Raw genomic sequence first — 13,470 nt, forward strand, 5'->3', positions numbered from 1 at the left:
CATAAGAATATCAGAGGGGGACTGTCATGGCCTTACAAGCCCATAGAGGGAGCCAAAGTATTTCAAAAGATAAGACTTTAAAAGTCATCAGTTATATATATAATTTTATCTGACCCATCGTGAAATTTGGTGCCACTTTTAACTCATGATTAAAAATAGAGGTTTTGGGTTGAAATGATGTGAGGGCTTACAAGACCTTTTCCGGGTCTTGTGTGATGGGTAAGAGTTAAATGCATGTCTCAGAACATGGTATGCAGCACCCTACAAATCCTGGGATTCCTGCTTTCTGCACTGTCGTATCTATCAAGCTGTTCCTCCCTAAGTAATTTTCTAGCCACTGTGCCACCGTACTAAAGATATTCTTACCTTCTACATGTAAGAAGGATAAAGTCCTAAACTGGCTTAAACCTGAGGACTCTTTCTCCTTAGGAATTAAGATTCCCTCTGCTCTACTCCAGGCTTTGAGAATGACTTGTTTATGCCATACTTTTCTGAATAACTTCACAAGAATCTAAGAATATCATGTGTATATAAACCCGGATGGGAAACCCCATTTAGCCTCAGGGCTGAATAAGCCTCTGCACACCTTTATAGCCACTTCCTCCTTCCACCACCTCGCCTAATATCCATGGGATCCTCTATGTCTCCCTCGTGGTGATATGCCAGGAAAAAGGGGAGTAGACAAAGTATACAAACCAGAAGCTGCTTCAATGCAAATTTAATGAAAAATATCTACTGATGAAGGGCAATGGTCCGATACGTTACTTGTGGGGATATTTTTCATTAAATTCTCATTGGAGCAGCTTCTGTTATGCAGACTTTGTCTACTCTTTTTACATTTTTTGTCTCTATCTAGCAACCAGTTCTTCAAGATCTGGATGTGGACGCCTCTATTTTTGCATGTCAGGAGGATGGCCCATGTTTATCTTCTTCATCAGGTCTGAGAGTTTCTATTTGAAAGTATTCCTCTACTTCTTGCTTCACAGCTTTGAGTTACCCTTCCTTTTCTTGACTTAGCAATCCTCTCATAAACTTGAAAGGGTCCCTATAAAAGGCTGTCCTGACTCTTTCCTTCTCCTTTCTCTTCCACCTGAGATGTTTTGCTAACCGGTTAAGAGGTCGGTTAGCAGTACTCAGACTACGCACTACTTTTCTACTTTTCATCCATTGGAGAAGCATCCTGAGGGGATTTTTGTGGGTTTTCCACTGAAAGGGCACCAGAGAAGGTATTTTGTAATGTTTTATCTACTACAGAATCCAAGAGGGCACTTCAGCAGGGTTATTTTCTGACATGAGGGCACTCAGTGGGGGGCGATCGAGTTATGCGACCGCCCCTGCCCCCCTCCCTAAGTACACCGCTGCTTCTAGCTGAAGCAGAAGGTTCACACACTTTCAAAGTGGAGAACTAAGCATAATGTGTTCTCAGTGTGATCTTTCACTTGTAGCACGTTCATGTGATTTATGGGTAGCTGCACTAAAAACATTCTGTGTAGACTTATATGAAATGCAAAGGGAAGAGCAAAAGCATTGCTGTTTGTGTAGAAATGCTGCGTAATGGAGGTTTAAGTGTTATTGCACTTCTGTTTGGCACTAAAACATATACTGTAGGGGGAACCATTAATCAGTGAGAATAACACAATTTAGAACCTTAGGAGATACTTTCTGAGGAGAAACTTAAGCACTTGTACAAACCTTAAAAGAAATGTAATCCAAAGTGTTTTTGAGTTTTATTAGAGCCAGCATGACAAAGACAATTCATTTTATTCTTTACCTGGTTTATGCATTATGTCAAGTTATGTTAAGTTTATTTTGCTAATCTAAATACATAGCTGTATGGAGGCCACTTATAGTCCACTGCAAAGAAAGTGAAAACACAACAGTAAATAAGATAGTCCTTTACTCGTCCCACAATGGGGAAATTCAAGTGTCACAGTAGCAAAGTAGACAGTGCAAAAAAATAAATAAAGCAAACAAGAGCCTATAAAGAACAATTATTAAAAAGTTATTAGCAATTACAATTAAAATTAAAATTAAAGAGGTAAAAAATAAGCATATCTACAACAAAATACAATCTTAATTACATTTTAATTTATTTTATTCTATCTTATTTTATTATATATTTGCACTGTTTACGTATTTTAGTATTGTATTTTGTGCTATGTTTGTCATTTGTGCTGTTTTTTGATCTGTACAGCACTTTGGTCAACCTCAGTTGTTTTAAACATGCTCTATAAATAAAGTTTGAGTTGAGTTGAGTTGAACATAAATATATATATTATTGGTTACATAGTCTGACCACTGCAGGAAGAAAAGACCTGCCATATCTCTCCGTGAGACACCGTGGATGAACGAACGAGCTACTTAGTGTTGTTATGGTCTCCAACAATAACAAATGTAGATGTGATAAAAAAATGAGGAACAAAAAGCTTCTTCAGAAGTGACTTGAGCCCTGTAGAGTACGCATCTATGACATCAATGTTTAGGGATTTCCTTTTAAATTGAAGTAGAGAAACTAGAATGTTTCTTTGTACAGTAACCCATGCTGTTGAATGTTTCCCCCATATTCAAAACTTTCCAAAAATAGGAAGTAGCTGACATGCATGTGACAATGACAGAGAAGATGTGTCACCACTCCTCCTTGTGTCCTTTAAATCTGGACTAGTTAAGGGGTGATATGGTTAGCTGTTGGTTATGTGAAATAGAACACTGATACGGCGAGACGGGACCCTGGTATGAAGAAACTCAATCTGAAACATAATATAATACAGATGTTGCTCGGTAAACTTTCCCTAAGTACATGATGCACACATGGTTTTATGAGCTTGTCTCTCAGATGTGTATCAGTTGTGAGGGTGACCCCAGCACCTGCATCTGCCCATCTTCCTAACCCAGCCGCACACTCTTTCTTTCATGCTTGCAGCATCTGCTGTTTACTCACATTTTCCCAATTTCTCCCAATAATTTGGAATTTGATCATGTGCATCATCTTCATGGACATTTCAATTATTATGTCTTTCTGATGTGTCGACTGAGAAGAGAAACTGATGTGCAATGGCCCAAAGGATCTCCATTAGGTCAAACATGCTTCAAATTTAAACTAAAAACCACATGCAAAAGTCCAAAACAAATTTCCCTAAACAAATGAAAGTGGGTCTAACAGAGGCAAGGACTAAGAACAATGTGATGCAGCCTTGTGTATCATGTGATTTTACTCTTTCAGTCATGTCACACATTTCCACTAGATGTCCTTGGTGAGCAAGTGCTTCTGTTGACCATCTGTTTGCTCTGCCACTGATGCCTTCATGTACAGCTGCTCCCTGTAGTCATAAAAGGGCAGGTTTTGGCTGTTTGAGTTACCCTTTTTGATATCTGTTGACTTCCCAATGAAGCTGTTTTATATTGTGACAACTTACAAGCCTGCAAGCATTTTCACACAGCCTGATATTTTTTTAAAACTGGCTGGAGCTAAAGAGCAATAGGAAATGTTAAAATAAGATATACTGGACACACATGTAGTTGTGCTCTTTTTGAAACTGCACTTTTTTATTTGGGATTGCAGACTGTGTTTGTATTTAGAGCAGTGGTGTATGAAGTACCTGAAAGCCATACTTAAGTAACAGTACTGATATCGAAACCAGAGAATGACTTTGGTAAAAGTTAAAGTAGGCTGTAAGGTACTTAAGTAAAAGTTTAAAAATCAAAAAATCAATATGGGTTAGTAAACAAATTTTTTTTTGAGGTCTCTCTTTTTAGTGACCAAAGCCACAGCACTAGAGGACATAGCCTGGTGTGAATTATAAATGAACATACACTTCTAACAACCAATACTTGTTCATCACCTCTTCGAAGAATAACATCCTAATCATATGATACTAATTTGATAGCATCAGACCGGCCGCACAAAATGGTCAAAGTTGTTACAATATTATTAGAGATAGAGTTATTTCTGCTATCGATGAACTGTCAGTGCCCATAGGCTAACATTGTTAGCTTAGATAATTTTTGCTCTGATCGTAAGGGCTGCATCAGCCAGGATATGACTATGAAATCATTTTTGTGTCATCACGGCGATACTGAACAAACATATTTGAAAAACACATGAAAGCTGTGCAAGAGAAACATACGTGCTGCTTTATTTACATAACAATGTTGTACTGGGTGTCAATAAAGACATGTATTGTATATAACTGCGACAGTAAGTGTCGTGAAAGAAGACTGCTGGTATCTATTTTCATGTTAATAATAGGGTGGTGCATGACAGTACTGGTGTGACAGTCTGAAACCGGCCTTTCCAGTTTGAGGCACCAGTGACCACTGGGAGGCCATTGAGAACAGGCATATCCCTTTGCCCCCCTATAGTGGCACGCCATTGGCCACATGTGCAGCGACATATGAAGTGCATGCCAGAGACTACTTTTTGATCTTGGCGCTGTTGTTATATTGATCAACCACTGCTTGCTCTCTCTGTCATTGGCTTGTGGCCGCTATAAACTGAAATTACAAGAGAGTTCTTGTCTATTATCTCAGTCCTTTTCAAAACTATCCAACTTGGCAAAGTGACTCTAAATGGAGTGAAGCAGACTGTAGGCCTATACACATACAAACAGTCAGATGTTGGATTGAGATACAGACATGATGCTTTTAGACTCTTTGTGTTAAACTTAGTGGAACTGCAGATCATTTCTTCAGATTATTTCTAAAGGCTTTGGTAACATTTGTTATTCTACACACTGTCAATGTCATCAGAAGTCCATGAGCCATTTTCATTAGGGATGTCAGTGAAATTTTAAATGACTGGTTACAGCATTTTGAAAGAGTATGACGTTAATAGCATAAAATAAATGCATTAGTTTAGTTAGAAGTAAAATAACACATTACATATGATAACATGGCTTACTTCATAATGTCTTTGGAAAAGCTACTTGCTGGTTTCTATCAATGCAGTCTAATATATTTTAGCAATGTTCATTCAGCTACCTCTTACTAAAAATAAAAGCTGTATTGTTCTATCTGTAAAAGGAAAACAAAGAAACATTGTAATACATAATTGTAAAGAAGTCAATGCTTCTTACTTCAAAGGCATGCGAGAGGGCACCAGCCTCCCTTCCCTTTTCCCCCTTTTTTTTCCTTTCAGGTATCCTTTTTTCCTTTCAGGTATCCAAGGATGATCATATTCACAGAAGCAGGAGTTCATCGCTGCTGGACACATCTCAGTGCTCTGGTTTTAAATGACATTTGCAGGAAATCCCCCGTGAACCACTTTAGAGCGTCTGCTCTCTTCCTGAAATGAATAACACGGGGATTCCTTCTCAATAATGGTTAATTCAAATAAGGGGGAAAAAAATGCTGCCTTCGCGTGCCCCTTCTGAACTCTATGCTGAATTTTTAGAGGAACTGTACTCAAGGTGTTTTAGGCAAAAATAAAGTTTCACATGACAATGACATAATAATTTACCCAGTTAGTTCCTCATTTGTCAGTCTAATTCTAATTCATAAATCACATGTTTGGGGATGGAAATCATCGCTTTAAGTTGCCAAGATAAGGTGTGCGTAAAGCAATAAGGTTTCTGCAGCCATTAATTAAGCAGGAGATCTACAGAATTTTGTTAAACAGGGGTTAAACCATACAAGTGAAAGATGAGACATAGAAATTCTGAATATTGCAGTGCGTTTGTCAGATAGAAAAAGATTGAAAGTGTGTACTTTATATATTTTGTATTGTTTCGTGGATGACTCGCCAGTAATATGAGAGTACTGCGGGGAGAAAATGACTCACTTTAGTCTTTCTCTGTCACTACTGAGTTTTACATGAAAATGGGAGTGTGCATGTTTCCGACAGCCCATCAAGGCGACATACCAGCAAAAACCCGGAAGAGCTTCCACCCCGCCTCCTGTATTCGCGCTCTGCTCTCGGTTTCACCTGCGCCGCCTCACTAAGAGAGCCGGACTTTGGAATGTTTCGGGCTTTCCACGCCTCTTCACCAGAAACCATCGACATCTGTGCAGGTCACATTTGAACAGCTTACACAGACTTGATCTCTTGAAGCTCCACAGAGGTGTCCACAAACCCTGACAGCTACTAACCGGGGATGGATTTGGCTTCTGTCCTGTTACTGGCTTTTATGAGCGCCGGTACGCTGCTCCAAGGTAAGCCTCCTTCAGTGTCAGTGTAGTAGGATCTGTAAATAATAGGCTGGATACTATAACATGTTTGTTACACTGTAGTGTTCTATACGAGAGCCACGTTATGTTTTTAATGTAGCGCGTAAACTTACTCACCATATAGGCGTAAATACCCACAGGATGAAGAGACTAACACCTGAAGTTTTTAATTGGGTTAATCTTTATTAAGACGGTGTCACTCTGATGTCTTATTCACGTGTTTTAACACTGAAGTAACGGAATTAGTTGTGAGAGAGGCAGTGGAATCGTGGTACACCCAATAGGTCGAATGTTTGGTAAGCGTATGTCTCTTTACATACAGTACATGTGGATATCTGACTACAATTGGTTTTTGCGTAAGCCCCTGAAGACACTACTTAAAATAAAGCCAACTCCCAGCTCCCCCTCCCTTACACATGTAAACCCCCCGGGCCATAATGGGGTCTCTGCTATCAGATAATTTGTTTGGTTTCTGGTTGTTTATGTTCAGTTGTAATTCAATTACCAGTTTGTATGTATGTTATGTGAGTGTGTTTATTATTTTGAGGAGTTTTGTGACTGCCCACAGATGAGCTGATGAAAAAAACACTGGCTCATCTAATAACCTTTGACAAAGTCTCAATGCTTTTTAGGCTTGTATTTAAAAATGAATATTAGCACTCCCACTGCAAACATGGGATAGTGATACATCTGATAAAAGTGATCCCTGGTAAAGTGGAATTTTATTTTAATGATACAACCTGTACTGGAAATTCCCTTGACTTTTTTGAGCCATGTTTTGGCAATCAGTTGTGAAGCCCTGTGTGTTTCTCTAAGACTGATGGTGAATTCCTTTCTCGTACAGAAAACAAGGACGGGGCTCTTACTGGCTCAGTGGGGGGATTGTGTCACTTACACATCAGAATAAATGTGTTTTTTCTCATCTTATCTCTGAGCTGTGCCTGTGTCACCAAAAGTCAACCCCCTGATCACAGAGCTGCTCTTTGTCAGAATGGCTGGAGGGTGGGCAGCCGGTCTGACTGCTTACTGAGAGTGTGTTTGCATTAGGACTGTCAGTTGAAACCCGAGCTGGAGGTGCATCTTCTCCATCACTTGATGTTATCTGGTCTGTATGTAGATTAGTCCTCCTCCCTCTCCACTGGAGTAGGGAATGTGATTATTTCGGGCACATTTGGTTCATAATGATGCCCATGTTTTTCGTCAACACACATAGTAGCATGCTACACAGCAGCTAAAGTCAGTTTCCAGCTTTATCTGTAGCATTCTTCACATCAAAAGGGAATACTTTCAAAGAGACTTTTTGACTTCTAAGGTTAAAGCTCCAGGAGGCATTTCAGGGTGACTTTAGAGAGCAGATGTTAGGGGTGCCTTTGGATTGCCTATATGTTGCTAAAGAATGTATTCAATGGTACCCTGAACAGATAAAACATTAGGTTGTGTTCTTGTTTTCCATCTTAGCTAAAACTGTGAGGTTAGAGCTTTGTATTGTCCATTGCAGCAACGCTATACATTTGGAAACAACATGTGTCTGCTATCTAGAAGTATGAGGCACCTTTAATGGAAAAGTGTAGGGGGAAGTGAAAGCTGCTGAACATCAATAACCAGAAGGCAAAACACAGCTCCCTTTTTATTGCCAAATATGTTCAAATGATAGTGATTCTATCTTTTCTTTTTTCTCTACATTCATAAGAAAGCTCAAATTAGTCAGAGTCCCTGTAAGGAATTTCATTTAGTGTCAGCTGAGGCCCCCTCTGTAGATTAGGGGTGGGCGATAAGGCCTAAAATTTATATCACTATTTTTTTCTTTTTTGTGGGAACAGTGTCATATTACCGTGTGACAAATTGAAGCACCTTGCATGTGAATGCATGATCACTCACCATGACCCCTCTCAACCTCTCAAACAAGCCTGTGATGCCATACCAAACTCACGTCTGTGCATTAGAGTAGAGAAAGACGTTTTTAAGTGACCGTTTGTTCAGTTGTCAGTGCATTACAGCTTCTAACTGAATCTGTGTGGTTTAAAGTTTTGTTTCTCTCTGGCATCCCTGTTTGTATTTTAGAACTGTACTTTATTTGACTGTTTAAGCTCTGTGAAGTTCCTACTGCTGGAAACATGCCATTTCCTGACATGGCTATTTCAGAAAAAAAGTGATTTTAACAATGTAACAATTAGGGACTTTGAGTTATTTACATCCATTCATTTGACCATGCATCAGACAGCCTGCTTCTTTCAATCATCTTCCTTTTAAGGTTACAGAGCCATCAGTTGGAAAGAGCACAAGTTTATCTGGTTGCTGAGCCACAATTCACATTCATTTCAAACACAGACACCACTTTGACTTAATGAGGTGATGCCCTTTGGTTAGTGAGCGTGGCTCTGCTCTGAAGTGTCCAAACTGAACTAGGAGAAGACCAAGATTCAATGTTTAATTGTTGTATGTCACAATCACTCCGTCACAGCATTTTTTTTCACCTGCTACTGAGGTTTTCTCAGTGTTAGGGGAAGTAAGTCTCTGTCCGGTAAGCAGGCCACCACTACACTACAGAGCTGTCTATCAATCATCTTTTCAGAAATAAACAATTCAAACAAAACCTGATAGAAAGATTAACTCTTGGAAATAACTCAGAATAATAAGAACTAACAGAAACCACGTCTGAGAAAATGTATTTGACCTGTGTTTTAATTGTATAACTTGACTTACGTTATGTCTGTTAACATATGCAGTTTATGACCTGTACTGCACGCAGTCAGCGTGCTGGAAGATATCAAACTACCACCACTGTACAATCCACAAAAAAATGAAAAATCAATTTAGTAATTTTTTGTTGGGTACTTCTCTGTCATGTTGTACTTCCTCTTTTTACTGAGATCACATTCATTTTCTCACTGGAAAGCTACAGTACTGAAATCACTGTTTCATGCAGTGCTTTTTAGATTATATGTTGTACCTGCCATGCTGTGGTTATAGTCCAGTACAAAATGCTTTAGATTGGAAATAAAAATAACCCCTATAAGAAAAGAAAAGAAGAGGTTATTGCTGCTGATAATCCCAGACAACACAATGGGTGTGGTATGCAGCTGCATGAATGGACAGTTTAAAATGCTTTACCTATTTGCCCCAACATGCAGAACAGCCCTTATTTTTCTGGAGGGTAAATTCAGAGGTGATGGTCAGGGGGGGGGGTTGGGGGATGGACATGTAAAGACAGGAGGGGGCAGCCACCTTTATCCAACTTCTCCAGCAGCCGATTTTTGGAAAGGTCAGTCTGTTTGAAGCACCACAGAAGCCCTCCTATCAGATGGCTTTAGTTTGATCTATTATTCAAAGAAAGCCCCCACCCAAACCCCTGCGCTGTTCAGACATGTCACATAAACTCCCCCTATCTTACTTGTCATGTGATTAGGGTTAAAGGTTTATGAGATCTCTCTCTAAGTGAAGAAAATTCCACCTCCTATGAGCTGCTGGGGAATTCTGTTCAAACTTGTGACAGACAGAGGTTAAGCTAAACAGGAGGCTATTTCAGTCGTTACCTCCTGGGGGCATCTGAAAAGCTGAGACAGCTAAGGATGTTGTGATGGGAATATCAAGAGCCGGCAGACATAACTGTTAATGGTCATGGTAATAAGTCCTCAAAAGGGGTACTAACTAGGGGTCCTAACTAGGGGTCGACCTATCATCTGTTTATTTTGCTGATCACCGATAAATTAATTAAATAAATAAAATAAGTTTGGGTACCAAGAACCAATTGTAACTTGTAACAGGTTCAACATTTCTGGGATTCGTGGATTCAATAAGGCATGTACATTTAGGTTCCACTTTTCTCTTCCTAACACCAAAAACACGATGTTTTTTTTCCTCAAATGTATGTTTATTTTAATAAATAAGTATTTGATTCGTATGGTTCATTCAAAAAATACATACACTACTACTCTCTGTGATGGTCATCTGACAAGCATCTACTTTCCTGGTTACCTGGGTGACCAGTCCCGCCCTGTCTAGTTTATGATTTGTTGGCTGAAGCAGCAACATTAGCACCATGTCAAAGAGCAAGAGCTAGTGGCAGGAGCGGCCAATTATACACTCAATAAACACTGAGCACCCTGAAAGAACTCTGGGCGCAGAGGTTTTTCTCTCTGTACTCACATGCTGCTAAACTCACTCTTCCGTGGGAACAGCTCTTCCACCCTTTCCACTGAATGTCATCCCTTAGAACACACCAAAGCAAGAAATTATAGTCCCAAACGAGAGTTAGTGGACCCTCAGCAAGGACCAGGCTAGTAAGTGGGACCCTGCAAACTCTTATATCAGCGTTTTCCAGCACCGTGCCTGACCACAGCCTGAAAAAGACAAACAAGTGCAGTTCCTTATTTCATTTCCAATGTAATGCCTTGTTTTTCAGGATGTCCCTCTCTGGTCATTAGTTTAACACTGTGTTGTCTCAGTGTTAACTATTAACTTAATACACATTACTAAATAACTATCAGGATGTGGGTAGAGGAAGAGCAACTTCCGCTGTGCATCTTGGTCATGTTCAATGTCCCCCTTGACTGTAGTACAACTGAACACTGAATAACCGTAATACATTCACTTCACTGTGGGAAGAAATGTAACCATTATTAATCTTACAGTATACAATTCATCGTTGGTATCTCTAAATCAAATTATGCATCTCAACCCGAGAAAAATAAAAATCTACAAACTAGAACTTCACAGAAAATCTCATCTTAGATAAAAGACACACTTCCCATTAGAACCATCAAACATGAGGGATTCAACTTTCATCCAGGAGCAAAAATCGGCCTTTAAATTTGAAAGATATAATGATGTTATATTTATCGCAATGACATTTATCTTGCAAAGTCACACAGCACTATTGATGTTTGAGTTTTGGCAGTCCTTTAAGGTATAGGGTGAAAAATTAGCCTTGAAAAATTAGCCTTGCTAAAACAAAGAAGACGTGTTACATTGCCACACAGAGAGAAGTGACATTAATGCCTGAAGCAAAACCAGAACTAGGTTATTCTGAAAATACGTGTTTGTCTCTGTGAGAAGCTTCCAGTTTCTGTTTTTCAGGTGAGAAGTTTGTCCAATGTTGGGCCGTGATTCAGGCAGCATGTTTGTACTTTCCTGCTGCAGCTTAAAGAACTCCCCTCAAAAACCACTGACTCATCCACATGTGCAGGAACAAGTATCAAAAATAACTGACACGTGAAGGAAAGTGAAACTAAATGAGATCATTCACAATGACACATACTACATCACACAAACAAAGCAAAGCTGCTATTGTGTGTCCCCGGTTATTCCCATCCTGAAATGAAGTCATGATGAAAGTAATTTAAGTCAAGGGAAATCCTTGAAGCATGACAGCATCGAGGGGAAAATGCATTGTGCTCAAATCTCAGTGAGGGAGGGGCAGCTTGTCTTATTTTTAAGACAACTAAAATTCCATAAAATAGTTCTGCACAATTGTGGCTATGACATGATAATCTCAAGTATATGATCAATTTTGGGATCTCAATTATTAATCACAACTATCTTTATTTGGGGGCCTGAAAAAAAAAAAAAAAAAAGCAAGACTTGTACTTCCATCTTGTGCTCACATACATGTTTGACATCAAACTAAGACTTAAAGTAAGTTGGGTTTTTCCCTACCTGAATTTAGTTCATCTAGAGGTGAGGCTGCATTGTTCAGTTGTACCATAGATCAGTGTTGGCAGAGAAGTACTCCACAGCTGTGAAAACCCTCTCTATGTCTCCTAAACATTTTGCATATCTTTAATTCATTGTTTCTTGCTGTACAGAGTCACTGTTTGGATGTCTAACCTGATGCCGGAGAAGGAGGTTGAATTGTCAGGTTATTCCTCTCAGCCTTCATATTATGGCAGCATTAAGTGTAATTTAGCAACATGCAGAATGTGGACTCTAAAAATAACCAGAAATAGCAGTAATTGCACTAAGATGGAGAAGGTGTGGAGGGAGACCATTCCTTTGGACGTTCAAAGGATAGATGCTGTTTTCAGGCTCATTTGCTGGTTACACACATTTGTAACTCATAATGCTATAATGCTCTACTACCTGGATTTAAACAGCACAGGTGACCAACAGCATCTCGAAAATGAAGATACAGTTGTATGTAAGCTGTGCAGTTAATTCAATTACAATACGTTTATTAGCCATATACTCAGAAAACCAATTTGACATAGTTTATCAGACTCTGTGATTCTGTGTTTAGCTGTGTTTAAGAAATGATGCTTTAATTTCCCTTTTATCTGAGTCTAACCATTATACTAGTTGGTTCGCTGGGATTCAGTGTCTTTTTTAAAGACAAGGAAATTAGTTGCAGCGGAACATGGTCCCTACAATGAAAAATAAATAATATGAAAGATGGACCAAAGTCCTTAAAAGAGTAGCACAATACCAAGGAACTAAATTCTGTAAACTAGACTGAGCAGCACCATAGAGCTAAAAGCTGGACACAGATATTTTTAAGTAGACTTTACAAGGTTTACTGAAAGTGCAAGTCACAAACTGCCTGTTTATGAGTATGAAAATATGCCTGATATTTGGGCTGCAAGCACCTGACTTTATTGTTTGAGCTGCATTCCTGTTAAGGTCAGGTCAGTCTCATTCTGTCCTACAATTAATGAACCATGTTTATCAAAGAAGATGCTGAAATGGCTACTCTACATATAAGTAGGCAGTCAGTTTGCAAACAGGACCTTGTTATCTGTAACTGCATTTGAAAAAGATGCATTACTAGTGATGCCAGAGGATTGTTACAGTGTACATGTAGGTGGGGTACACACATGCCTTGGGGGTAGAAGGCACAGTCTTGAGTTCTGACTAACAAAGTACAGACAGGGGGATGAGAAGTATGTTATGCCTTGCTGACAGAAAACTGTGCCTGACAATCTAGGCAATAGAGGAGACAGGAAAGTGGGTCATGTTGACATAGGTTTAAGTAGTACATCCCACTGCCTTCACAAAGCAAGCATTCATCTTGTTTTTTCCCCCAAAGGTTCCTAATGCTCGATGAAAGAACTACAGTTAGAGTTCACCGTGTTTGCTTAACCACAAGTGTCTGCCACCTACAAGTTCAGCTCGTGGATTCTTTAAATGCAGTAACAGTGTTGTAATATTTTAACAGCCAAAAGGCTGTGGCCTCTGAGATGAGTCTGCAAGCCTGCAGACAGTTTGTAATGCAAAGTATGATCCTCTGCCAAAACATGAAGAATTATTGCTTTCTTTGTGAAATATTCTCATACTTAGTAAAGAGGCACACGTACACAGTCGGATTGAAACTAG

The 13,470-nt window shown here is 39.3% G+C and overlaps 1 protein-coding gene across 1 annotated transcript in view; it reads left to right on the forward strand.

Annotated features, from left to right (window-relative positions):
- Nucleotides 1–5,872: 5,872 nt before the first annotated feature.
- LOC117812707 (CD166 antigen homolog) overlaps nucleotides 5,873–13,470 on the forward strand; it is a 39,224-nt gene continuing 31,626 nt past the window's right edge. Inside the window, exon 1 of the mRNA XM_034683614.1 lies at nucleotides 5,873–6,147. Within this exon, the coding sequence (XP_034539505.1) occupies nucleotides 6,090–6,147 (58 nt within the window). The 5' untranslated portion in view covers nucleotides 5,873–6,089. The remainder of the gene's footprint in view (nucleotides 6,148–13,470) is intronic.

This window comes from Notolabrus celidotus, chromosome 5 (assembly GCF_009762535.1).
Source record: "Notolabrus celidotus isolate fNotCel1 chromosome 5, fNotCel1.pri, whole genome shotgun sequence".
NCBI classification, from domain to species: Eukaryota; Metazoa; Chordata; class Actinopteri; order Labriformes; family Labridae; genus Notolabrus; species Notolabrus celidotus.